This window comes from Elgaria multicarinata, chromosome 2 (assembly GCF_023053635.1).
Source record: "Elgaria multicarinata webbii isolate HBS135686 ecotype San Diego chromosome 2, rElgMul1.1.pri, whole genome shotgun sequence".
NCBI classification, from domain to species: Eukaryota; Metazoa; Chordata; class Lepidosauria; order Squamata; family Anguidae; genus Elgaria; species Elgaria multicarinata.
This window is the reverse complement of record NC_086172.1, coordinates 94,123,925-94,151,528: the sequence shown is the minus strand read 5'-3', so window position 1 is coordinate 94,151,528 and position 27,604 is coordinate 94,123,925. Positions and strand designations below refer to the sequence as shown.

At 40.3% G+C, this 27,604-nt stretch overlaps 1 protein-coding gene across 14 annotated transcripts in view; it reads right to left on the bottom strand.

The window, feature by feature from the left end:
• SOX6 (SRY-box transcription factor 6) overlaps nt 1–27,604 on the bottom strand; it is a 530,518-nt gene that overhangs the window by 66,841 nt on the left and 436,073 nt on the right. For all 14 annotated transcript variants that reach the window (XM_063117232.1, XM_063117231.1, XM_063117230.1 and 11 more), the window contains 3 exons: nt 14,152–14,301; nt 8,613–8,793; nt 3,870–4,054 (listed from right to left, as the gene is read on the bottom strand). In XM_063117232.1, the coding sequence (XP_062973302.1) occupies nt 3,870–4,054; nt 8,613–8,793; nt 14,152–14,301 (516 nt within the window). The remainder of the gene's footprint in view (nt 1–3,869; nt 4,055–8,612; nt 8,794–14,151; nt 14,302–27,604) is intronic.

Here is a 27,604-nt window from a genome sequence, read left to right as displayed (position 1 = left end):
TGCATGGACATACACACTAAGTGTATCTCAGTGGTTCTCATATGGTATACTACACTGGCCAAATAAACTCTTTGTTTATTAATTGTTTATAAAGTTGAAAGATTAGTCCAAAACTTGTATGATACTAGGAGGTCACATGAAATCATTCTGTATATAGCTGGAAAACATATATTAGTACAGATTAACTGATTTCAGTATGGACTAACTGCATAACTTTTCCATTCAATCCCATGGCTCCCAGTTTCTTTGCTAAGCATGCTCATATGTTCATTTCAAGAATACTAATGCTGATAATTAATTCTAATCCAACACAGAGACACATTATGTGCATTCCCAAAAACCTTTTTTTAAAAAAAAAATCCTAGGAAAACAAATGTTACCGTAGATAGAACCCTGGCATGATAGACTACATTAAACATTCTTATTCTCAAGTATTATGAGACACCGATGTCTACTGAGCACAAGCCAATAGGCATAAAATGATGGCAGTCTTCCATATCACATATCGTTCTGTGTAATTTCAGTAAACGAACTATGAAAAATAATTGATCTTTCCCCTTCCCAGTCTTACCGTGCACTCATTGGACCACATTTATCTGTGAATGTGTCACTTTAAAGTATGACAAAACACATTCCACAATTTAAAAATCACAGTATATCACTACATTGTCCACTTTGTTTTTATTTTTAAAAAGGCGCATGCCATGACTTTTACAAAAATCACTGTAAAAATTGTAAGAACTTTTTTAAAAATGGTATAATTAAAGCAAAAAATAAGGAAGGGCTTTAAATGTCGCAAAGACTACATTTAGGGGTTGGCCTTTGCTAGACCAGGCTAATACCCGGGATTGTCCCTGTGCGTCCAGATGATGCACAGGGGATCCCGGGCTCAGGCAGGGATCAACCCTCCCTGTCCCCAGGATATAGGCCTACCCTTTAGTCCTGCTTTTTCCCACGGTCTTGGGCTGAGCCCGAGACCACGAGCATGTGGCCCATTTCCATGGCTTTTCCTGGCTCCGTGCAATTAGCCCATCGGGGGCAGGGTAGGGGGAGTGGGGAAATCAATTTTTCTTTTAAAAAAACTCCCAGTTCGTCGTTCGTGCGCTCCTGCGCAGCTGGCCCTTTAAACCAAAACAAAAATGGCGGGTGCAATGGCTCTCTTCCCGCATCACGGGATCTCCCCTCCTCTATCGTGGACTTACCGGTAGGTCTAGCAAAGGCCTTTGACACTTTGTTGCTGACCTTGGGTGATTATTTATTTGCAAAACTTGGTCTGAACTTAAACCCTGCAAATGGCCAGCAGAATACAGCCACCCTCTGAATTTTAATCATCAAGCAATGAGAAGATTAAGCAAAAAAAAAAAAAAAAAGTTAGTCTGTAGCTTGTCCTTTGCAGGAGAGACCCTAATTCTTTGGTAGCAAATCTTGAGAGATTCCTTTGAAAAGAGGTGCTGAGACTTGTGGTCTTCAAAATTCGGTATATGTAGCACATTTTATACTGCAGCTGATGGTCAAATTATCATGACTCGTGTTATCTGTGCCTCAGCTTGCCCACTGTTTAGCAACCTAATTTGCAAGGTTCTGCCAATATAAGCAATAGTATTCATAATGATATAGGTGCCTATATAGCTCTTGGGAAGCCAGTGAAATTAGTTGACCATTTTCAGTGCTTTCTGCAAACATAGGTTTATAAAGCAAGCAATAAAAGTTCTCAACTCTGATCAGGGGTCAGTTTGCAATCTGAATTCTGGTCTACCAAGGATCATGTTGACCTTATTCACAAGGATGGCCTTAATAAGAACTCCCAGATCAACTCTTCAGTTCTTTCACTTTCATGTTACAAAGATTCTTTTACAGTGGTAATCTGTATTAAATGAGTTTTAAAATGCTATCTTTTAAACTAAACCTTGTGCAAATAAATATTTATTAGGTTATGAATTTGTTTTGCAAACCACTGCTAATCCTCTGGGGGCAAGGGGCTAAGCAAATACCTTTTCCAGGCAGAGACCCTTTTCCCCTTGTTGTTCTGAGAAATGTAATAAGGTAACATATAAAATGCAAATGAAAAGACATCGTGTCTGTGAGAGTTCTATTTACAAGGTTATTTTCCTTTTGTGCATGTGACTATAGGCAATGAACCTCAGACCCCTACCCTCCTCTCAGAGGAAATGGTCCGAAGACAGCTGCCAGTGCCACACTCTCGGTTTACTGACAAATATTAAAAGGAAACGTCAATACAAGCAAAATGTACAAAATCTATAAGCTTTTGTTGTGTTGAGATCGGAGCAGTGGTTCCCATTTTGCTATCGCCCCGAGCCTGCTGCAACTTGGTCCAATCTTTCACTTACGCTTGCTTATATTCATGTGTGCCTTACTTACAAAACTAAACAAACAAACAAAACCCACATTGGTCATGTTCTGGTGAAACTGATCATGTGAGCGAAAGAGACAATGCACATACATTAGCCATTCATCTATTTCTTTTTCAGCTGTTCCATCCAATGGAACTTCTTGCATTCTGTTTAGGAACTGGAAAATCTCCCATGCAGAAATACTCCATAGAGGAAGCAATGTCTGAGCTGGTGCATGCACACTTATGGAAGGTTGTGTTTGTTTGTTTGTTTGTTTGTTGCTGTGGCAGCTGAAAAATACGCTGATCACGCTGATAAGCTCTCACATATTACTGACAGCTGAATAGCGCAATACACGGCCTATAAGCCATGTGAAGCCCCATCACGCCCCAGTGTGCTCATCCACTTCCCAGCTTCACCCACATAAAGTTGGGGGGAAAGGGGGAAATCAGTGGTTTTCTACGTAACCTTACGTAGGAGAAACCTGTTCTTAATAAGGAGGGAAAAAACACTTTTTTTTTGCCACTGCCAATTGGCCCTTGGATCACCCAAATTTTCCTACTTCTGCTCCAAGCTATGGGCATGCTGGATCTGAAGTTATTTTCTACATAGTGCTGCATTCCTCAGTGTGCCCTGCGGACTATTTCCCAGTAACTTTCCTTGCTTCCCAAGACCTCAAATATATCGTTATCCTGCTTGGGGATTTTTAATTTAGAAAAATGACAAGTAATGGTGGAGGGGGGGCATGATGAGAGTTTTGTAACACTTATGCATGGAGCAGAGGAATTGGAGTTTTTTTGGAATCATGACCCTCATTCTTCCATAATAGCAAAACCTTGGCCCTCCTAACTGATTTGCAAGAGGCTCAAGGAAGACAGAAGAATGTACTTTGTCGTAACTAGTAATTAATTTATAGAATTAATTATTATAGAATTCATTACTGCTGCAAGATGTGATGAGGGCTATTAGTTTATAAGGCTTTAAAGGAGGATTACAAAAAAATATGGAGGATAGTTCTATAATGGTGATTATTTACGATGACTAAATGGAACCTCCATGTGCAGCAGTAGTATGACACAAAATGCCAGTTGTGGAGAGGTAGAGAGGACTATTGCATTCATGCTAAAGTTGCAGGGCTCCGGGAGGCTTCTAGTTGGTCGCTGTGGGAAACAGAATTCTTGACTAGATTAACTTTTTATCTGATCCAACTGGGTTGTTCTTATGTTTATTCAGTTCATCAGACATGGCTGTCCCCAGCCCATGGAGCTAGCATATATCCCTGTAAGTCTGGGAGCCTAAACTCCTTCCTCCTGAGAGAATCTCATTCTGGCTAATTTAGTCTAAGTTTTGCTTTGTGGAACTACATGGCACAATGAAAAAAAAATTTTTTTTGTCATTACCAAACATGATTTAAATCAGCAAGGATAGAAATTGCTACATGAGGTTAATAGGCCACTGGCCAGACAACAATTGCAAGTAAAAATGAGCAGCAGAAATGGTGGAAGAGGAACACGTTACCTTTTCAGCCCTACAGTTGTTTAGACCCATGTTATTCATGGAGGGAAGTTTTCCATCAATACCATGTGGTTGTTGTTGCTGCTCCCTCTGGATCTGTTCTCTCATCTTTCGAGCTTCCTGAATGGCTTTCATTACTGTGTCCTGGTCCCCAAATAGGGCAGGTGAATTAAGACTGGAAAGGATGTCTAGAAACAACAGAAACCTTTATTTAAGATTATCTGGGGAATCAGATTTTAAACATTGCATTAATTTTTCCCCTTCTGTATTTGCAAGAGATACTCCCCAAACACACATACATCCACTCCCCTAATAACTGTATTAGACCATATAGTTATTTCACATGCTGCAAGCTTAAAAGCTATGCATTTTTCATTAAGCATGGGCATCAATCATTAGCTATAGGTATTAATCTAAATTTGGTTTTTCTCAATATTGATGTCTACTTAGGAATAGTCCTTTAGAGCTGTCAACATAGTATAGCTGATTATTCTGTTCCTAGTTTATTCAAATTATTTTATGACCTAATTACTTGAAATCGTGTAAATTTTCTGTCCTAAGAGCTCAGAATGGGTTACCAAAAGTTCTTTCAATGCACTTTTACATAAATAGATATCTTATTTTTAATAAACACTTGTATTATGTTTTTCCAGATTATCTACCTATCTATATGCCATAAAGATTATGTTTATTTTATGTTACAATAGTCTGAACTCATGTTGGTAATACAAATAATTTAACTGATTCCTGTTTTACCTTATTTTCACTACAACCCTGTGAACGAGGTTAAACCCGAAGGACTGACTTACTCATGACCACTATATTCACCTATCAACTATGCAGGACATGCAGATAGTTAAATTACTTTAGATTTTATCATATTACTGAGAGATCTGAGATTATGTTATTGAAGAAAAGGGGGGATGTTCAGTCGTACAATGCACTTAATGAATGAACTCTGCCCAATGAGGCAGCCTTTGAAATGGAGCATAAGAAAAGCAACCACATGCAAACTTTCAGAGGCATCCATTTAAATACTATGCAGGTTTTAATTTGGCTTTCAGTGTGATTCAAGAATACTGGATTTAAGGCTCTCTAGTCATAGAATGGTGTGTTACAGCATATGTGTGAGAATATGTGAGTTATCAGTTTAATATAAACTCAAAGCTGCAAATACACTAAGACAATGCATTTTGATTCCATCCTGATCAGGGACTTAAAAAAAAACACAAGCAGGTATAGACATATAATAAATGCTTGTACCTTTCATAGATGGATTTCATAGTAGAAAAGATTAGTCTTTTAGAGTGGTTTCCTACACTAAGGCCAAAGGACAAAATCACTGTTAGGAGAGTTTAGAGTACTATGCCTTTGCCAACTACGTGGTACTAGGCTGGTACATCGATTACCCCTTCTTTCTGAAGACTGCAGACTTGGCCAGAGTGATGCATGCCTTGGTTTCATCACATCTAGATTACTGCAATGCACTCTACATAGGGCTGCCTTTGAAGAGTTCTCAGAAACGACAATTAGTGTAGAATACTGCAGCCAGGCTATTAACAAGAATTACATATAGGGAGCAGTTAACTCCCTTACACTGGCTTCCAATTTCTTTCCAAGCCCAATTCAAAGTACTAGTGATGACCTATAAAGACCAAGGGGTTGTTTATCCATGGGGAAAGCCCCATGGTGCCTGTGGATCAGCACTGTGTCAGTTATATGACACAGGCACAGCTTCAATGCCACTGCGGGGCTTTCCCGTGAAGCTGTGGATTGAAAAAGTCAGGGACTTTTCCCGACTTTTTCAATCAGAGCGATGTCAGTATGCCTCTTCTGCTGTGTCACATCACTCCAGGGCCAAACCAGAGGCGATTGGTCACCTTCCACCAGAGAGCGGGCAGGGGACGGTTCCAGTACCCAGATGGCCGCAGAAAACTCCACACTCCCTCCTCAGCATTGGGATTACCCGATGCCACCCCAGGAGAGGGAAACTGTGAGGTTTTGGAGGGAGACGATGCCAACTCAGCACTGTGAAGGTAGCCTCCAGGATACCTTATCCCATTTGAACCTGCCTGCCTATTGAGATAATCATCAGAGGCCCTCCTGGGTGTCCCAGCATCCCCAGAAGTATGTCTACTCGAGACCAGAGAGCGTGCCGTTTTAATGGCTCTGGAACACCATCCCAAAGGGAGGTTTTAGTCCTTTGAAATCAAATGGTTATATGAATTCCCCGCCACACCCCACCTTCTTATTGAAATCCGAAATGTATTATTTTCTGCTATTTTATTGGTCTATGGCTGCTTTACTGTTGTTAAAAAAAATTAAATGATTAACTTATTGTTTGAACTTAAGTTATTAGCTGCCTTGAGCTTCTTGAGGAAAGGTGGTGTACAAATGTTTAAATAAATAAAAAATATGGTAAACATTTAGTGAATATTTGACTTCTGCTTGCATCTTAATTTACATGTCAGCTGCATAGTATATAGACGTTTGCGTATTTTCATCTGGGTCCAACATTTCTGGTGAATCCCAGAAGACAAGGAACTAGAACTGAAGTTATTGACATATTTGTTCAATGCTTAACACTTCCAGGTGATAAACCCGAGAACTAACCTGTTTAAGAGCCCTGCAGCTGCAAAAGAGGCTAGGCAAAACAATGACTTCTCCCGCCTCACTTACTACCTGACTTCTATTGCCTATCTACTTCCCTCACCTGCTGAGGAAATAAAAAATACCCTACACAGCTGGTTACGGGTTTGGGGGACCAGACTTGTACAAGATGCCCTCAGTGGGCTGCGGTCTCTTCCCTAAGTTTATTTGCCCTCTCCCCTTTGGTCCCAGTCTGAACCCTGGCCTAGAGAGAAAGGTGAGTGGAGGCTGCTGCTGTCTCTCCTTGGTTCTGCCATTGTTTGCTCATTTGGACAGTTTGTGTAAACAGTCAGCAATAGCCAGGAAGATGAGAGGGAAGCAATTTCAAGAATCAGAACTGGGTGCCCTGCTAGGATTGGAGCATTGTTAGCTCTGCTCCAGCAGAGCTAGTTCTGACCCAACAGAACTGGTTGATAGGGAAGATAGGGTTGGCGATTGGATGGAGGAAGAAAAGGGCAGGAGAGCCAACAGCGGAATCACCTCTTCTGGTTGCAAAGCTCTAAAAGAGACAAGGTGGTTCTGCAGGTTGTGATTTCTTATGCTACCTACTAGAGCTAGCAAATTTGACAATAGGACTTGGTATATAGAAAAAAATTAATGGTAAAATAAAAAATGCTTTTTGCATATTGTACAAAATATTTACATTCTCTCCTTCCATTTTCCAACAGAATCCAATTTTTAAAAAAATAGTACAAGCTCCTTGAAATAAAATGGCTACAGGAATTCCCTGCCACCCCCCTCCATCTTATTGAAATCAGAAATGTTTTGTTTGCTCGTTTTGTACTGTAAATCCTACTTCTCGAGCACCTTCCTCAACCTAGTGCCCGCATGTTTTGGACTGCAACTTTAATCAGCCCGAGGCATCATGACCAATAGTCAGGAATGCTGAGAGTTGTAGTCCAAAACATCAGGAGGGCACCAGGTTGGAGAGTTTGTTTTAAAGCATGCCTGCACAGCAGCAAAAGCACATAGCTGGAGAACAGTTCCCACGCAAGAAGTAATAACCATTTTGTGCAGGGTTTTCTGTGTCTTTTCCCTGTGTAAACTGTGCCACCCATATTGATATTACATTTCCTCTGGGGCACCTCCAGTAGCAGTGAGTAAAATTCAAGGTTTATTTATTTACTAACTATGATCCACAATCTGAGGCAGGTGCAAAAGACATACAGGTCTGAGCACAGCAATTTGTTTTGAGTAGCAGAACAAAACTAAGCAGTCCTTACACACACACACACACACACTATTGTGAAAAAACTGGTAACCACAGATCTTTGCCAATATTTTGCAAATCACCCAGAAATCTACCAGTAGATCCAGATCTCTGCCTACCCCTGCTGTACAGAATAGGTAATCAGGAAGGGGACAGGAGCTGTTCACAAGGTGGGTGCACACAGGGACTGAATATACTAAATCAAGAAAATGCTTAGAAACACACTTTTAGAAATCAGTGGCCTCAAAAGCGAACATTTTCTCTCTTTAAATCAGGAGTGGTCTGTACATGAGTGAATGTCTGACCAATTGCTGGTGGACCACCTAAAACCTGCTCGTTTCAGGGATTCTTGCAAAGTATACTGGATAAGATAGGCCTTGCTCCGACCCAGCACAGCACTGCTTAAGTTTTAAAGCAAGACCGCATATTCAAACTCACTTATCAAAGACCACTGTGTGTGTTTGTGTGGGCGGTGTGTGTGTTAACTGGTTGCATGCTGCTTATTTCTGTTTCCCTTTTATTGTTGCATTCTTAATTGTGTTTTAATTGATTTGCTTTTAAGTTTTAATTCAGATTGTTTTATCTGTATCTTACTATTCCTGGCTTCTTTGAGCGCCATTTTTGGTGGGAAAGGGGGATATAAAACAAATAATTTCCAGTGGTTTAACCTTGCAAGTCTGTTGGAGAAAATTCAACGATGAGTCTTGTGGTGCCTTAAAAACTAACAATGGTATTATGGCTTAAGCTTTCCTGTTCAGTTATCTCATAAATGTTAGGAAATGCTGAGTTTGGCCTCTTGTTTAGTTAAAAAAGAAAAGCAGACTGTGCAATACTAGAGTCAGCCCATCCCTCTTCTAAATCATCCCCATTTCTCCCCTTCTGAGTACCTAGAGAAGATCCTCTTCCCAGAGCTGCACCAATAGGGCTGGGGATTCCACTTTTATTGACCACGTTCACAGGGCTGGTTTTACTAGTAGGGAAGAGGCTCTGTGTTGGAGATGTTGGGGATTTGACAGGTTCCGCTGTCTTGGGTCTGGCTGAGAGATTCAGTGGCTGCGCGGCATCGTCCTAGAAGAGTTTAATGTAAATAATTATTAGAAGTAGACAAATGAAACACATTATCACTTAGGAAGCCACAGCTATTTTACACCTCCCAGACAATGCTGCATTTTCCTGCAATAATAACAAAAGAAGCTAATTATCTGCACTCCTTGAAGATTCAATGAAAGGAAAACCTCATTAATTTCTCTGTGCTGTGCCTCTATTTACATTAACTATGTGGCTGGATCACTCTTTTTGACAAATTAAAATTTGAATTAGCTCGCATTACTGCTTAATTTCCTAATGTGTTTTCTGAGATCTAAATTAACCCAGAGCATTTACAAAGTTTTTTTAAAACAACAACAACAACACATCCACAGCTCTGTTGTGTTGCTTTTCTGGGTCTACTCAGAAAGTTCTTGAAACTACAAAGCAGTGTGTCTGTGTGTGTGTGTGTGAGAGAGAGAGAGAGAGAGAGAGAGAGAGATGAAATTAAGCAAGGAGAAACACTTAGGGCACAATGCAGTACTGTGCATGTTTAGAAAGAAAAATGTTCTGCGATTCCCAGCAAGCTGGCTGGGAAATGCTTGGAGTTGTAGTACTTCTTTCTGTCTAAACATATATAGGATTGTACCCTTAATAACCTAAACATTAATATTAGTTTATTCCTCTAAATCCATGGGGAACCATACATTTTCTACACAACTTTCTGAGTGTATAAGCTCTATGGAGCTGCATTCTACCTTTCCTTCCAAAGAGCTGGAAGGGCGGGAGGTGGGGGTTCCATTTACAATGTCTTTGTTGGCAAAATTGTAAAATGCTGAAGTTTTGCTCCCTGCTCCTACAGCATCATCAGGCACTAGTGGCTGTGAAGTTAAAGCAGCAAACTGTTATTGTTAGTGTATTGAACTTTGACTGCTAGTGAGGTTAAAATGGCACAAGCAAGCTATCTGTTCTATCATCTTTGGCTCCTATTCATCTAAGCCCCATTGTACCAGGACAGATCACAGTGAATTTTTGCATTTAGCCTCAAAAGCTAGGGCCACGGCCTTTTTAGTACAGTGCTAGAGACCATTAGAGTCCCACCCTGTAACAACAACAACAACAACAAAAGAAACGCGCGCGCACACACACACACACACACAAATCCATGCCATTGCTATAATGCTTAGAAAGAGCACTGGCTGATGGCTGCTGCGCTGATACTAGAGCATTTATTTATTTATTTACAATATTTATATACTGCTCCCCATTCAAAATTTTGGAGTGGTGGACAAAATAAAATAGAATAGAATAAAAACAGAATAAAAACTCATTAAAAGTACATTTTAAAAGAAATAAAGTGCAAAATAAACCGTGGCTGGTCATTAAGGGAAGGCTTCCTGGAACAATGATGTTTTCAGGAAGCACCAGAAGGAATACAAGGTTGGCCCCTGCCTGACCTCCAAAGACAGGGAATTCCATAGGAGGGGGCCACCACACTGAAGGCTCTTCCCCTGGTGGACTCCAATCGCACGATGGTTCTATATGGAACTACCAGGAGCATGCCCTCAGATGACCTAAGTGACCGGGCAGGTTGATAGGGGAGAAGGCACTGTCTCAGAGCATTTCTCCCCTTTCAGATATTTTAATGCCATAATCTATGTGCCATCCCTCACTGTAGCAGAGTTCAGGATCAGGTTATTATAGATCAGACTGAATCGTAAGAATCCCTGTTGTCATATGCTGTAACATATTGTCCTTAGCTAGCCCACAACGAACTACATGAAAAAGAAAATATGGTGCATTATAATCTTATATTTCAACAACCTGTGTAGGCAGCACAGACACATAAGTATTTCTACAGTTTTGCTTAAAACATCCCACCATTCTTATGTCATGCATCTTATGGCCTGGCATAGTTCAAGTGGAACTGAATATATGATTGCTGTTAAATATTACAAAGGTCAGACTATGCTTTTAGAATATGCTTTACAAAATTAAAAATGTGCCAGTGTCTCATTTATGACAAGCATGTAAATCTCGACATGGTAAATCTGTGAATCTGGTATTGACATTAGCAGATTCGTGGCCATGTTATTATGAGAGATAGTTGATCGCTTTATGTTGTTTTGTGTCAGTGAAATGAGAGAAATGGGGCTGGGGAACTCATAGAGTGAAACCCTGTGTACATTTAATCTTAAGACACATCTAGCTTCTAGAAAAGAAAGACTCTAAGAAACTTGTTCTTTTGATCTAGCACTCCCCTTTACAACACAACCTTGCACTGTTCATCGGAGAGCTTGTACTCTGCGTTGAACTTGTTAGCAATCAGCCAGGCACAGCATTTTTGGAATAGCAGAATACTGATTTTTTCTGTAATTAAAATGAAACGAGCTGCTAACATGACTCTCTCATTTAAAATATGCCCAAAGCTGAGATATGCTGGATATAAGGGTGCATCATCTATATTTTAGCAGACAGTACTGAACACTTCAAAGCTTAGAAATATATGAAAGAATACAATAATACACTCCATTATCTTATCATTGCCATTCTTCTTGCTGTCAAGTCGAGATTCCACATGGTACATCTTGCCATATATAATGTATTAAATAGACTAATGCAACAAATAAGTAACCATTTATAATATTGCACTTTCTCTACAGTTTACGTTATTTCTTGGCCATTGCTATATAGACATTACTCCAGTGATTTTAATTTGTAGAAGTCACTGAAAATATAATCTTTTATTAGTAAGTGATATGTGATAGTGTGGGGAGAGTAATACAGCTTTCAAGACAATGACATTAGAACTCCTTAAAAACTTTTTGGGCATATCCTCATGATGGATATTTTGGCAGAGTGGCTGTGTTGTTCCGTCTCATTCAATCAATCCCCACCGTCTACGCATCTTTAGCATCTTCCAATATTCTCAACTTTCTTTTACGCACTAGCCTGGAAGATGCGATGTATACTACCTTGTCCCATGGAAAAGTCTTAGTTTAAAACTTTTCTGCTATATATAAATAGTCCAGGTTTGAAGGGTCCATTTTGGCATACAGCTAAGAATATATATATATATATATATATATATCCCTAATATATCCCCTTATATTTGGCTGCCTACGGACAAGATGGTGTCACACATATACACACAGAATTCCATGTACACAAGCTGAGTGAACTGGCAAGGACAACATGCTAGCCCAGGGGGTACAGGGCACAGCACACACAGCCCTATTCTCCAGAGAGAAAGACACCCCAGGGAAAGCAGGAAGCATTCCTGCTGCAGGAGTGCTAGCTCAGGAGGATGGCAATGGTGGGGCTCAGGAAGAATGGCCAGGGGCTGCTCCCAACGCCTAACTCCAGCATCCACTGCCTGTGGGCAGCTGACTCACTTGATGGAAGGCCTGGCCTTGTTCATATAATCCATGACATAGTCCAAAAACAATGGTTCCATTATTGTAAAATAATGTATTGTATTTGTGTTTTTAACCTGTTGGTTGTTTTATGATGGTTTTAATTTTTGTGAACCGCCCAGAGAGCTTCAGCTATTGGGCGGTATAGAAATGTAATAAATAAATAAATAAATAAATAAATAAATAAATAAATAAATAAAATCATAGAAATGAAGGATTGAAAGAAACCTGAACATTATTCAGGCAGGTCACTTGCTTGGATGCAGAATCCTATTTGTCAATACATGCTCACGAGAGCTGAACAATAAGGCAGAAGGGCTGCCTTGGTCCCTGCCATGCCTGGGGAACATGCAACACAAACAATGGGGAATTCCATTACTGAATTAAAGCTGATTATTAGTGTCTGGGGGGGGGGGGAAAGGGAGCATGGTTCACTGATAGCATACCCTGCTTTATACATTCATTGCGAATGTGTATTATAATCTCTGTTTTACTTTATTAAAATGGCATTACTAACTCAGCATTACTTACTAAGGAAGGAAAGTAGGATGATGTTGGATATAGATCTTAACAAACAAACAAATTCCAGCTGCCCAGAAAAAGCTGGAAAGGGGCTTAGTTGTTGCAGGTTGCTGCCAAGCGCTACACTGTAGCTTCCTAGTTCTAAGAAAGTGGCAATTAAGCATGCATGAGCTTTTGACAATACATCAAAACCAAAGAGAAGCAAGCCAAATACCAGCAACAGTGTGATATCAACAAGGGTCCAATCAATCTGCAGCCATGGCATTTTTTCCCCTCCCAATCAATTGGCAGTGATGACCTTATTTTTTTTTTTGTATCTGAGGCTTCTTTCAAAACAATTATCGATTTATAAAATAAGTAGAAAGAGTGTTGTTTCCCTTGCCATCTCACATAGTAAAGGCCAATCCCCCCCCCAACACCTCTTTTTGTCATGGCAATATTAGTAAGATTTAGGCAAATGTTATCATGTTACACATCACATGACACAGTTGCCATGGCCAGGTTATGCTAAACATAGAGCTTAACAAAGCAGCTGCACCTCTGGCTCATACAAGGCCTCAGTCATTGGGATTTTTCATGCTGTCCATGCTTGGGAATCAAACTGGTGAATCCATATTGGCTGTTCACGTCACCTTCTCATACATGCTTACTTAAGAACAACGTAAAGAACGTAAAATTACGTTTTACGTTTTAAGAACGTAAAATTCCCAAAGATAAAAAATAAGGCATTACTGGAACTGGTAGAAGTTTAATTATCAGTAGGGGGGGAACTAGTTTGTATTATCATTATTCTGGAATAACAATCATTCCAGTCACATCAACCTCTGAGCAGTATGGCAATGGAACCAGTTACCTAGGGAGGTTGTGGGCTCTCCCACACCAGAGGCCTTCAAGAGGCAGCTGGACAGCCATCTGTCAGGGATGCTTTAGGGTGGATTCCTGCATTGACTGGGGGTTGGACTCGATGGCCTTATAGGCCCCTTCCAATTCCACTATTCTATGATTCTATGATTCTAGACACTCAAGAGGAGAATCAGAAATGAAAGTGAGCCAGAAAAGAGTCAAGGTCAAAGACCTGTGGCAAGATCCCTTGGCTCTTGACTCACCATAATTGATATGTGGTCATGTCAACAGCAGCATGATTGTTATGCCAGGAGGGCACAGTTCACAATATCACAGAGAAATACAGTGACATGTAAATGGCCCAGTGGGGCTGAAATATCACTGGATGTCCTTGTTTGTGTAGTAGAGATTGTTATCTCTAAGTCCTGACAGTGTAAACAAGCCTTCTAATAGAAACAGCTACCTCAAGGTAGCAAAGGAGACATGGCCTTGCTTGACCCAATCTGACAAGCCTTGCTTCTACTTGCCCAAAATATGTAAATAAATACTAGAGTACAGCGAATTAAGAGTTTATTGTGTATCAGAGGGAGTGTGCATGAAAGCAAACTCAAAGAAATACCTTAACTTGAGTTATAGGGCTGGTCCCTCTCTTTTCATTTTTCATCCCAGTAGGTGAGAGCGTCCCTGTCGTGTTTGGCGGCTGAGGGGTGGAGGGCATCTTGGCTCCAGGCGAAACCTGCATGCTGGCCAACTGAGCGGCATAAAGTTGCTGCAAAACAAGAATATGTTTCCTCTTTAAGAAGTCCTGAAGCAGATATTCCTAAATGGCAGGTGAAACATTGTGAGTCCCTGGAGGTGTAATATCATCTTGCTGGCAGGCTCTTAAGACAATGCAGTTCAAAAGAGTGACTTCTGGATTAAAGCCAAAATGACAACTTAACAGAGAAACTGGTGAGCTATCCTCATATTGTCCCAAGCCTAGTAAATTATCAATATTGGCATCCAAACCTAATTATTAAAGAACACATTTCAAAAAACCATCAAATAAATTAAAACTGAGAAGCAAGTACATCTCAAGAATTAGAGAATATTACAGAAACCTGCACTGAGCTCCTTTTGTTTAATACCCCATTATTTTTCACTGATATGGAGCAGTCGGACAATTTTATTCCTACCTATAAGTATAAGAATTTATATACCTAATCTCTTTAGCGGTAATATGAACAGACGTGTAAATCCCTATTCATAAAGCTGGAATACGAGAGCAACTTTAAATATTACTATGGAGCTTACATTCAACTTCCTTAACTTCTCAGAAGTTGAACAGAACCCTGCCAGAAGATGTGCAATTAAGTCATATTTCTAAAACATTATTAAGTATTTCCTGAACAAAACTAAATAGGTTTAATTTCCCTCTAGCAGCCAACCTTAAAATCTTACCTTGAATTAGCAATAGCAATAATTCTGCCACTATAAACAAGGACAATCCTATTCCCTCTTTTACAAATAAATCTTTATACAATTTGCGTTATTAGTTTTTTTAAAAGCCCCCAAAACAGGTGGTTTGTATGTAATTTCCAACATTACTATCATTCAGATGGACAAATAAAAAAAAAATTACAGTAATCAAAAACAGACCTTTCAGCACATGTAATTAAATGAAAGCTTAATAAAGAATAATTTGCAAGAGCCAGATGTGCTTATGTCATAATTGTTGCTTTCTTTGGAACAATTTTTCTAATGTAACAAGCCTCCAAAGAAATGAAAGTTACACAATACTATATACGCTCAATGACTCAGTGGCTAGACAAATGTATGCATAAGGTCAGAGTCAGTACTCTGGGTCCTTAATGGGAAAATGCTAGTTTTCTTTTCTTTTTCCCCCACTAAGGCTATGGCACTCAAACCACTGGACTGGGGGAAGCCCTACTCACTTCAGTAAGGAAGGGTCCCACAGAGCTTTTTAAAGAACAGACTGACCACTCTATTCATATTCAACTCCATTGCTGTGCCATGCAGTCGCTAAACAAACAGGACACAAGCCTAAAGAATCTGCAGCAATTAAATATTTAGAGTGAATACTGTGGGTTTTGCTCCTCTTTTTGAACTCTGATTTCCCAGCTCTCCTTTTTGCACTGAGTAATTACTTGTTCTGCCGCTGGAGCCTGGGATCTTATCAACACCCCTTGGCTATGGCACATAAACTAACACAATGTTCTTAGGATTATTCTTTGTTAGTTTCATAGGCTATATGACTGTGCAAAAGCAATAGGAAACAGTTGCAAAAATTATCAGACATATGGATTTCCCGTGCAGGTTAAATTTAATTACTATAACAGAGAAACAGATTCATCCATAATAATAAAAGCAGATGTCTGTCTGTCAGTACATTAGCTACCAAGACCATGAAACCCAGACGCCTGAAACTTGGCATGCATACTAAGGTGCCCCAAGGTTATTTGATTTTTAAAATGTATTAATTTTAATTAATTTAAATGTGTCTGCATGTTTGAGAGGGACAGAATTATATGGCTGCTCCCACCCCCTGCTGTGGGGCATACCCACCTCAGGGAACTATAGGTAAACCATGTCATGGGTCATGCCTAGGGGCACCAGTGGATATGGCTTCACTCATACAAGGCAGACACAACATGTCCAATCCCGACAGGTTAGTAGTAGTGCTTGAAAGTTTCACTGTATCAAACTAGGGCTATTCCGACTGATGCAATGCTGAGACTGTTTGCTTATAATACAACAGAAAATTTGAGATTCTGTTGAAATTTTCTGTTGAAAATTTGAAATTTGAGCTGGCATATATTTACCAGGATCTATGCCTATATATATTTACTTTAAATATTTATACCCTGCCTTTCCATATATAGTTCATATTGCTGTGTTGAATGCCATGGTCCATAAACCTGAATCGTTTGGCACTGTTTCCTGGATTTTGACGGGAACTGTTTCCCCTGCAAATTTCCCCTCACATCGTGTCCCAAGAAATAGGATGCCTCTGAACTGTGGGTCCAATTTCTCATAATGCCTCTGCAAGGCTTACCCCAGTTCCAGTTATAGCAAAGCTGACATTTTTAAAATCCAGATGTACATTTACGAAGAATTGAGAAGAGCTGAGTGTACCATTACTTTGGACTGTGGGGAAATCCATTCAAGGATGTCAGCAAGACATTCTTGGTGCAAAGGTAATATCTGTCAGATGCAATGCATCCTCAAAGTAAGAGGTTTATCAGACAAACGTTTTATCGCATGCTCACTACTGCCCACTTACGGATGTTCGCACATGCTTTAGACAATTTTATCCGCCTCCCGCTCATTTTTCTGTCGCAAAATAGACCTTTTAATCTGACTTTAAAAAAGACAACACAGAATGTGCTGCAATTTCCTGCTGTGTGCAGGAAAAGTGGTGTGATAAAAATGCCCCCTGAATGGGCTACGTAGTCTTTGTTTATTTCCTCTTTCCCCTCTGGGAAGAAAGAGGAAGCATTTTTATTTATTTATTTATTGCATTTCTATACCGCCCAATAGCCAAAGTTCTCTGGGCGGTTTACAAAAAGTAATAAGGGACAAAAGCAGGGGCGGAGAAGCAACGGTAAGGAAACGTGATTTCCCCCATGTGATGATGCTCTAAGATAAGCAATCAATCACCCTTGGTAGACAGACTCCAAGAGGTACAAGACTAGAATAGTATCATGCAAGTCTCCTCTACTGCTTAGAAGCAAGGAATATTCCATGTGATCCAGTTTTTCTATAAACATCATCAGGCAAACACAGAAATGGCTAAAACTTCCCATAACATTCAGGATTTAAATGAGGTCTTTGGCTGTTTTTTCCTTTTTATTCATAACACTATATGCCATTTACAAGGGTGGGTGGAGCCTGGCAGGATGTTATCAGTTGTCCACCCCTCTGGCATGGCCCCTCCCCTCTCTTGGCATGAAATGAAACACTTCTTCACAAGTTCAGGTGTCTGCCTCTTTGGAGATTCCCCCCTCCGCCATGCAAGTCAGTATTGTCCCTGTAAAATTTTATTTAATTTTATTTATTTATTTATTACATTTATATACCACCCCATAGCCGAAGCTCTCTGGGTAGTGTATAAAAAAAGTATACACATTTTAAAAACATCAAAAACATAAAAACAACAGTATAAAAACAACAGTATCCATTTTAAAAACAACAGTTCTGGGGTCCATTAAAAAACAAACTTAGCGTTGTTAAATGCTGTTCAATGCCTGGGAGAAGAGAAAAGTCTTAACCTGGCACCTGAAAGACAACAGTGTTATCAGTAACAGTAACACTTTTCTTGTTTGTGTATACTCTGGGAGGAGAATTGAGTGGAAGGGGGTGACACTTCTCTCCTGTGTGTGTGCACATGGGGATTGAGTAGAAAGCGCTAAAGGTTTTCAAAGCAGCATGTGCAGAGCAGCCCCCATCCCACTGCTAAGCGCTGATTCTTCGCAACTGCAGAAGTCCGCATCTTATTATTATTATTATTTATTTATTTATTTATTTATTTATATAGCACCATCAATGTACATGGTGCTGTACAGAGTAAAACAGTAAATAGCAAGACCCTGCCGCATAGGCTTACAATCTAATAAAATCATAGTAAAACAATAAGGAGGGGAAGAGAATGCAAACAGGCACAGGGTAGGGTAAGCAGGCACAGGGTAGGGTAAAACTAACAGTATAAAGTCAGAACAACATCAAGTTTTAAAAGCTTTAGGAAAAAGAAAAGTTTTTAGTTGAGCTTTAAAAGCTGCGATTGAAGTTGTAGTTCTCAAATGTTCTAGAAGAGCGTTCCAGGCGTAAGGGGCAGCAGAAGAAAATGGACGAAGCCGAGCAAGGGAAGTAGAGGCCCTTGGGCAGGCGAGAAACATGGCATTAGAGGAGCGAAGAGCACGAGCGGGGCAATAGTGTGAGAGGAGAGAGGAGAGATAGGAAGGAGCTAGACCGTGAAAAGCTTTGAAGGTCAACAGGAGAAGTTTATATTGGATTCTGAAGTGAATTGGAAGCCAATGAAGAGATTTCAGAAGTGGAGTAACATGGTCAGAGCGACGAGCCAAGAAGATGATCTTTGCGGCAACGTGGTGAACAGAAACCAACGGACTGATGTGAGAAGAAGGAAGGCCAGAGAGAAGAAGGTTGCAGTAGTCCAACCGTGAAATAACCAGTGCATGAACAAGCGTCTTGGCAGAAGAGACAGACAAAAATGATCGAATCCTGGCAATATTATACAGGAAAAAACGACAAGATTTAGCTACTGCCTCAATATGAGGAATAAAGGAGAGCGAGGAGTCAAATATAAAGCCAAGGCTTCGAGCTTCCTTGACCGGAGTAAGCGTAACATCATTGACAGTAAGAGAGAATGAGAGATGTGGAGGAGGTTTAGGAGGAAAAACAAGTAATTCAGTCTTTGCCATATTAAGTTTCAAACGACGATGAAGCAGCCAAGCTGAGATATCTGAAAGACATGCCAAGATACGATCGTGGACATCAGGAGAAAGTTCCGGAGATGACAGATATAGTTGTGTGTCCGACTCCCCACAACCTCAATGCGAATCAGTATTGTCCCTGTAACACTTTTCTCATTTGAGTATACACTGGGAGAGGGGATGAAATGGAAATGGGTCGCATGTGCTCACGTCGGTTGCAACCACCACCTCCCTCATCACTGCCCATCTGCTCGGGCATTCCTGAAATACAGAGCCAAGCAGGAGCGAAATGGTGGAGGCACAGGAGGAGACACTCTCAGCTGATCCTGACGTCTACGCTGCACTGCCCAACACCCGTCCACACAAAGTAGGATTGCATAGGGAAACTATGGCAGTTTCATCGCATGACCACAAAAAATACTGCATTTTCCCCAAAGCAAAATAATATGCAAAAGGGGGGGGGGAGACATGAGACAATAGCATTGCGACGGCCTCGTGTAAAGCCTATGGGAAAACCAGTGACCAAACCACAAATCATGATGAGCACATGAAAAAAAACACACGTCTGAAGATGCCCATTGTGGGGAGGAAAGGAAGGGGAAGTCCTCTTCCACCAGTGCAGTTGCACAACCCAATATTTATACAATATAGAATAATTGTGGAATTTATAATTGTATAATAAATAAATGAAATGAAAAGTACACGTATCTCTAACTTACATCAGTTCTTTAGCTTCTGCAGGGGCTTTATTTAATCTTCGAGGAATAATGTACTTGTTTTTATATATGAATTTCTGTACCCCAGGCAATCCCACCTCCTTATCTCCAGTCAGGAACAAGAACATCCTCTGCTAAGCCTCAACAGCAAAGAGCACATCAAAGCATTATTTTTCTCCTTTGTATTGGATTTTTGAGTCCAGTGCCCAGTTTGGGTAGGAAGCATGGAAGGGATTCTTGTTCCTTGTTTTAACCCGTCTTTAATTGGACAATTATTTATCAATTATGGGAGAGCAACAAGTACAAATAAATACAAAATATATGTTGTCTATAGTGTGCACAAGCCTCCTGAAGTGGGAGAGAGTTTTTTGGCATTGACAACCTAAATGAAATCTAAGGAACGCCTCCTCCCATATGTACCTGCCCGGACCTTAAGATCATCCACAGGGGCCCTTCTCTGTGAGCCCCTGCCAAAGGAAGTGAGGCAGGTGGCTACTAGGAGGAGGGCCTTCTCCGCTGTGGCACCCCGGCTGTGGAATGAGCTCCCAAGAGTGGTCTGCCTGGCGCCTACACTGTACTCCTTTCGTCACCAGCTGAAGACCTTTTTATTCTCTCAGTATTTTAACACTTAATTTTAACTTAAATTTAAATTTTACTATTCTTACTCTGTATTTTAATCTTATATCAATTTTTGCTGCATGGTTTTATCCTGGTTGTGCTTTTTATACTGTATTTTATATTTGTGTTTTTAAACTGTTGGTTGTTTTATTATGGTTTTAATTTTTGTGAACCGCCCAGGGAGCTTCGGCTATTGGGCGGTATAAAAATGTAATAAATAAATAAAATAAATAAATAATTTTCAGAGGCTCACATAAACAACAATAACATATATCCATAACTGCGTCCCTAAGAGTAAGCTTGCTACAACGGCCCTGACCAAGCTTTAGTTGCATATAAAGAAGATGTTCATATTGGTAGTTATGTGTGGATGTAGATAGGGATATGTGCTCAGATGCAAATAACAATGTATATCCCATTTAAGCCATCCATTGCAAATAAAGATTCCCAGTGCTCATTCCCTTTCTTGCCCTAAAGACAACTGTTGAGTGGTGCTAGGGACGTGCCAATGAGCAATATTTGACCTTGCTGAAGTTTTCTGAATTCCATTTCAAGTCTTGCTCTGACTTGAGTCCGTAACAAATTGTGAGCTCTGTTATTTTCTTTTTCATATGAAAATCCATGCATATTTTCATGAGTATTTTTCCAAAATGGATGCGTCAATTGTGCATGAAATGCACGTATTCTTCATTCATTGATTAAAATGTACTGTCCTCTATTTGAAGGGCTGCCAGTGGACTGTCATCTCCATGAAGGCCTATTTCAAGAGCTGCCCTGTCCAATTCTGGTTTATAGCCAAAGAACCATAACAACTGTAGCCAATTTATGGTTAGGACCTGGACAGCAGACTGAACAGGAAGGCAGGCAGGCAGGTCACCTGGTCATAGTCCTCCAGACTACAATGAGATATCTGTATTTCTATTTAAATTGTGACAATTATTTTAAAATTTGCAACTATACATATAAATTGACATATGCAAGTTTTATGCAGGCCATTGACTTCTTTTGTCCTCTTTTTTGGGGATGCATTTTCTCTGTTTTTGGCCATTCATAAGTAGCTACCGTATTTGTGATATAGGATGTTAGTCAGCTGCTCAAACATACACACACACACACATATATTCTTTTAAATCCGCAGGGCCAGAGCAAGCCCCACCCCATGGGCCTGATCCTACAAATTTATTGCGGCATGAGTTTTCATGGATTAGGGTTGCACCGTAACATCCCCTATATTACTGACCCCCCAAGGAATTAAAAAAGGAAGGAAGAACAGTCCACAGAAACTTAGGCAACTTGAAAGCAATAGGAAAAGGGAGCCAAGTAACTCATCAGCAATCTAACCATGTGATAAACCCAGAGGCAACTCCAAAGCTGCTCTGCTACTGCCTGTAGAATCTGCCAAGGAACCAGATGCTCTTCCTAGAAAAGTATCTTTTACTGCTCAGCATCTGGGTCCTCTGAGGAGGAACAGTGTAAATTGCATTCACAATTGTGTACATGTAGTAAAGCATAGCATATACTTTTAAGAGTTCATAATTGAATTAAGTTACACATTTACAGTTTCAAAATGAATCTGATATGAGAAAAGAAATCTGAAGTAACAGGCTTTAGGTTGGGGGTTATTTTAAGTGCACATTTTCTTCATTTAACAGCTCATTTGCACAGATGTTACCTGTTACAAATGTGTATATTATAAATACCAGCGATTCCATATTCAAAACCATACTGCAACAAAACCACAATCAAATTTTTACGTCTCAGTAGGATTTTTTTTGGTTAAATATAAATATTATGTTAATAAATTGAAAAGTTAATATAACTTTTAAAGAATAGTAACGTTACGGGCCAAACCTCCACCCCTATTAACACATGCCCTACTCAATTAATCTCAGAAATTTAATATGCAGGTCATTTACAGGTACTCAACTAAATTTTAACAAGTGCCATGTAAAAAATGTTATTGGAATAATATAGCCAATGGACAGGAAGAATAAGAGGCAATTAGTTATCGAGTCTTAAAACTATAGCAATTAGTGCTTGCTAAACATGCTAACATTTTTTACGGGCTGGTTTACACAATCAATTTTGTCTCCATGCTATGCTCCCCAAAGATGTGCTTGCACAGAGAATGTCTTTCGTGATTTGGGCTCTCCACAGATACAGCTGTGGCTACTTAGGAATAATTTGTACAGTTGGTACAAATGAAAAACGAACTGTTGTGATAATGGAAATCACCACCAAAATGCAGGAGCCGTATCCATGATGTTCCCAGTTCATTTGAGATATTCCATGTGCAAATACTTCCTAATGACATATGGGGAGAATTATGTGTAGACAGAAGTCCAAACAGATGTGACAATGTTTTAAAGAAGTAAATGGCGTGGGGTGGTCTGATTCAGATGGAGCCCATGGCAGGGAAGGATAAGGATGTAACCTCTCATCCCTACCACAGTCTTAATCTGGATCTTTCTCACACACAAGTACTGCTATTTGCAAAGACTCTTCATTGTGCCTATCACGCAGCAGTGAGGATGGGGAAAAAAAAAACTTATTATGCCTCTTCTATTTCATCCTCAAAATGTCGACCAGCAGAACTATTCCCAGTGTTGGGATCGGGACTGGGCTCAGAGAAACCAGAATTGAAACCCTTGGTCATCTGCTGTAATAAATTCGCTAGGCACTTCAAGGAGAAAGTTGCTTGTATTCACTCAGAACATGATGCCACAGTTATTGCAGAGTCCAGTGCCCCGTCTGGTCATATTTCCTGGGATCAGTTCCAGTTGTTGCAGCTTGATGATGTGGACAAGACACTTGAATCAGTCCGTCCCCACCACATGTAAGCTTGACCCTTGCCCATCTCGACTAATACAATCTAGCAGAGGTGGATTGACTGGGTGGGTTCAGGAGGTGGTAAATGCCTCACTTTGTCAGGGGGTGGTGCCTGCTGCCTTGAAAGAGGCTGTAGTGCACCCTTTCCTGAAGAGGACCTTTCCTGAAGAGGACTCAGAGGTATGTGAGAAATACTGCCCCATCTCTAAGTTCCCTTTCTTGGTCAAGGTGCTTGAGCATGTGGTAGCTGGGCAGCTTCAGACGTTCTTGGAGGAAACTGATTATCTGGCCCCATTTCAGTCGGGTTTCAGGCCAGAGCAGGGCATGGGACTGATATAGCCTTGGTTGCTCTGACCGATGTCTACTCTAGGTGAAAGACAGGGGGAGTGCTACCCAGTTGATCTTCCTGGATTTCTCAGCGGCTTTTGATACCATTGATCATAGTATCTTTCTGGATCGGCTCTGCAAAATGGGGATAGGAGGCACTGTTTTACAGTAGTTCCATTCCTACTTGCTTGGCCAATTCCAGAGAGTGGTATTGGGGGATTCCTGTTCCACCATGGCTACTAAGCTGCGGGGTGCCACAGGGCTCTATTCTATCCCCCATGCTGTTTAAAATCTATACAAAGTCATTGGGGAAAGGCATTAGGGGTTGGGTGCTACCAGTATGCTGGCTCAGCTCTATTTCTCCTTGTCGTCGGAGTCAGCTGAGGCAGTAAAGGTGTTGGACCAGTGCCTAGAGGCTGTAATGGGCTGGATGAGGGCTAATAAATTGAAGCTGAAACCTGATATGATGGAAGCTCTGTGGATTGGTGGTTCCCAAGTCCAGGAATTGGATAAACGACCTGTTCTGGATGGGGTTGCACTCCTTCTGAAGGAGCAGGTGCATAGCAAGGGAGTACTCCTAGATCCATCTTTGTCATTGGAGGCCCAGGTGGACTCCATGGCCCGGACTACTTGGGGTGAGCTTCAACTGCTCCGCCAGCTACGGCCTTTCCTGGACAGGGAAAATGTAGGCACAGTAGTGTGTGTGCTGGTAACTTCCCAATTAGACTGATGCAATGCACTCTACATGGAGCTGCCCTTGAAGACACCTCAGAAGTTGCAGCTAGTGCAAAATGCAGCAGCAAGACTGCTGTCCAGTATATGGCAGAAAGACCATATAACACTGGTCTTAAAGGAATTGCACTGGCTGCCTATACGCTTCTGGTCAGAATTCAAGGTGCTGGTAATGACATTTAAAGCCTAAACAGCTTGAGACCTTGATACTTGAGAGAGTGCCTCTCCCTATATATGCCTGCCTAAGACTTGAGATCTGTTGGAGGAGCTCTCCTCCGTGTCCCACCAATGCAAGACATACGCTATGGTGGGACATGGGAGAGGGCCTTCTCTGTTGTGGCACCCTGGCTGTGAAATATCCTCCCCCTGGAGGCCCAACTGGTGCTGGCGCTGGCCTCATCTCAGCACCAAGTTAAAACATGGCTTTTAAACAAAGCCTTTTATTGTTTTATTATTTTTAAATTCTATATTGGTTTTAGCTTGATTAATGGTTTAATTTGTTTTTAGCTATGAATATTTATTGTTGTATACTGTTTGTATGATTTTATCTGTATGCTGCCCTGAGATTCTAGGGATATAGGGCGGGATATAAATGTTTTAATAAATAAATAAATTGGTAGGAAATATCCTACTGGCATCAATAGTTCCCTTCCTAATGCAAAAAGCAGCTGAACAGGCCCAAATAGGATTGGAAGAGTAACAGGAAAAAAGTTATCTACAGTGGAAGCTGGTGGCTCTGATATCAGTGGGCTGAGTTTCAGTCAGCACCAGCCAGAAATCTAAAGAAGCCATCCAAAGTGCTGAAGGTATTTTGGGGCTAGAGTTCAGCACTATGAATAGCTCCTTTAGAATTCTGGCGGGTTATGACTGAGAATGGATTCACAGCCCCACCAAAATCAGAGCCTCCAGCCTCAACTGGTTGCCTATTTTTAAGCAGCAAGTTTATTATATAGGGTAATAAACAAACCTGGATACAAAAAAATGCAAAACACAAAAATGTGACGGAAATGTACACCACATTCCTATGCCAATTTACTTGGGTAGACCTATTAAAGTTAGCCATGACTAAATTAAATCCCATCCATTTCAATGGCTCCATTCTAAGTGGGACTAACATTGGATACAACCCATTGTGTTTTTGGAACTTCCTTCCAGGTCATCATTCTATGCACCTTAGTTTAAGGTTCAGCCTTAGTTCCATGCCTTTAATCTATGGAAGAAATAGGGTGGTCTCAAAGTTATGGAGAGGAAACTGTTAAATCTGTACTTTTTAATTTAATTCAATTTACGAAACAAATGGCATATAATTCTCATTCTTGGTCCAACATAGCTTTTCTTCCATTACTTGATTTACAGTTAGAAAAACACATTCATTAGGTGTCAAAATTGTTTCTGATTTAGCTAACAATTGACCAATAGTTAAATAGAAGAAACCATGGCTAAAGTATGTTAGCTGCTGTTGCTTCCATTATTTAAATATTAAGAATCACTTCAAATAAGAGTTTATTTTGTTTAAAGAACGCAACTTGAATTGGGCCATGGAATATTTATGTATCTTTGCATTACATTGAATTAGTTATACTCTTGCATTTTTATGCCTATCATTCAATTCACGACTTCTTTCTATCACTCCTCGTACATTTGACGATAATTTACAGCTCAGCAAGAGGACTCCTGAAACAAGTGTCTATTTTACTTTGGCAAACTAATTCTAGCTAATCAAAGCTTTCCAGCAAAACAACTCAGCATGAAACTCTGCAAGGAAAATATGCAGAGAACAAAGCTTTTTGTCAAACAACACATCTCGAGATGTAAACACATATGTCTCTTATAGGAAATTTTATCGCTTCCACATTAATCGGCACACAAAAGGAGTATTCTTGTCACAGACCTGGAGCAACTGGGGAGCCATCGTCACTGGAAACAAGAGCCTGATTAGGTTCCCACACAGATATGAATAGACCTTCCTCTCTTTTTTTAATGTAATGCCGCTTTTCTTATTTCTTAAGAACAGACTGGCAATTGTAACTGTTAAGAAAAAAGCCCCAAACAACTGCCCTGAATTGTCTTGTAACTCAGACATTTGTTTCTTCATTTGTGGCTTCTGTTGTTGTTGTTATCCAATAACATCTATTATCCCATCTGGTTGTCCTCTTCTGGAAAGCCTGAGTTAATCTACAGCTGTGGAGATGAACAAGAACTTAGCAGGCTCCAAGCACACTAAGGGCTCTGATCTGCTAATGAAGTCGGCAGTCTGCAGGACAGATGTTAAAAGGCTCTGTAAAACAAGTCAGTGACAAAGATCCTGACCTCTGCTGGGGAATTTTTAATTATTATTCCGGAAAAAGGGCATAATTACACGCAAAAGCATTAACAGTTAGAAGAACCATATCGGTGCTTTATGGATTCTGATTTCTTGCCTCAGCTTACAAAAGGAACAGGCTCTCCATTGTTGCTATGGGGAATAGATAATGGACTTTGGTGCAAATATTAGCAGCCAAAGATAATTTGACATGAACTCGGAAGAGATGACGTGCTTTCTTCTTCAATACTTTGCTTTGCTTTCTTCTTCAATACTGTAGTATCACAAAACAGTCTTAATTGTTACCGTATGTGCTTGCAGTTCTATTGAAAAAGGACTCTTAATTAATGTGAGCCACAGCGCATCAGTTTTAAAAAGTTTAACACAGTGCAAAATGTAAAGTAAAGATTAAATTTGCACCCGACTAAGTTTTCTTTAAGTGGCATTTAAAGAATGCCACTTAAATACAAGAATGCTTGTATTTAAAACTAAAAGCAATTATGCCAGCATTCTGTACTGATGCTATATCTGTACTGGCTGGGAAAACTATAGATTTCTGTGATAATATACTTCTGTTTAAATGTCAAACAATCTCTGTCTGTTTCGGGGCTCTTATACAGGCTATTCACATAAAAACCCTACAAGCAGGAAATAAAAGCACAATTTTGCATTCATTTCCTGTAAACCTTTCGTAGAGTAGACGTGATTGGTGAGTTGGAAGAAGGCATGGCGAGGTGTGTGTATGTTTTTGGTACTTTTTTTTTTAAAGGTAGCTGGGTTTTTTTAAAAAAAAAATCACAACAACAAGCTGCTAGTTTTTGCAAGCATGCATTTTCTGTTGCCCGGAACACTGGCTAAAGTGTGTTACTAATTCACTTCATCTCTGAACTGTCTTTTGCTGTTCACGTTTCCTGCCCTTCTGTCCATGTAAAAATGTAAGAGCACAACTCATTGAAAGGACTATAAAGAGATGCCTGGTGGCATTCCATTCAGAAAGTGGAGAAGCGGCTAGAGATCTTTTTCTCTCATTCTTTTTCTCTCGTTCTCTCTCTTTGGATCAGGAAAGAATCACACAAATCAGATGTTTGAATGGAGCTG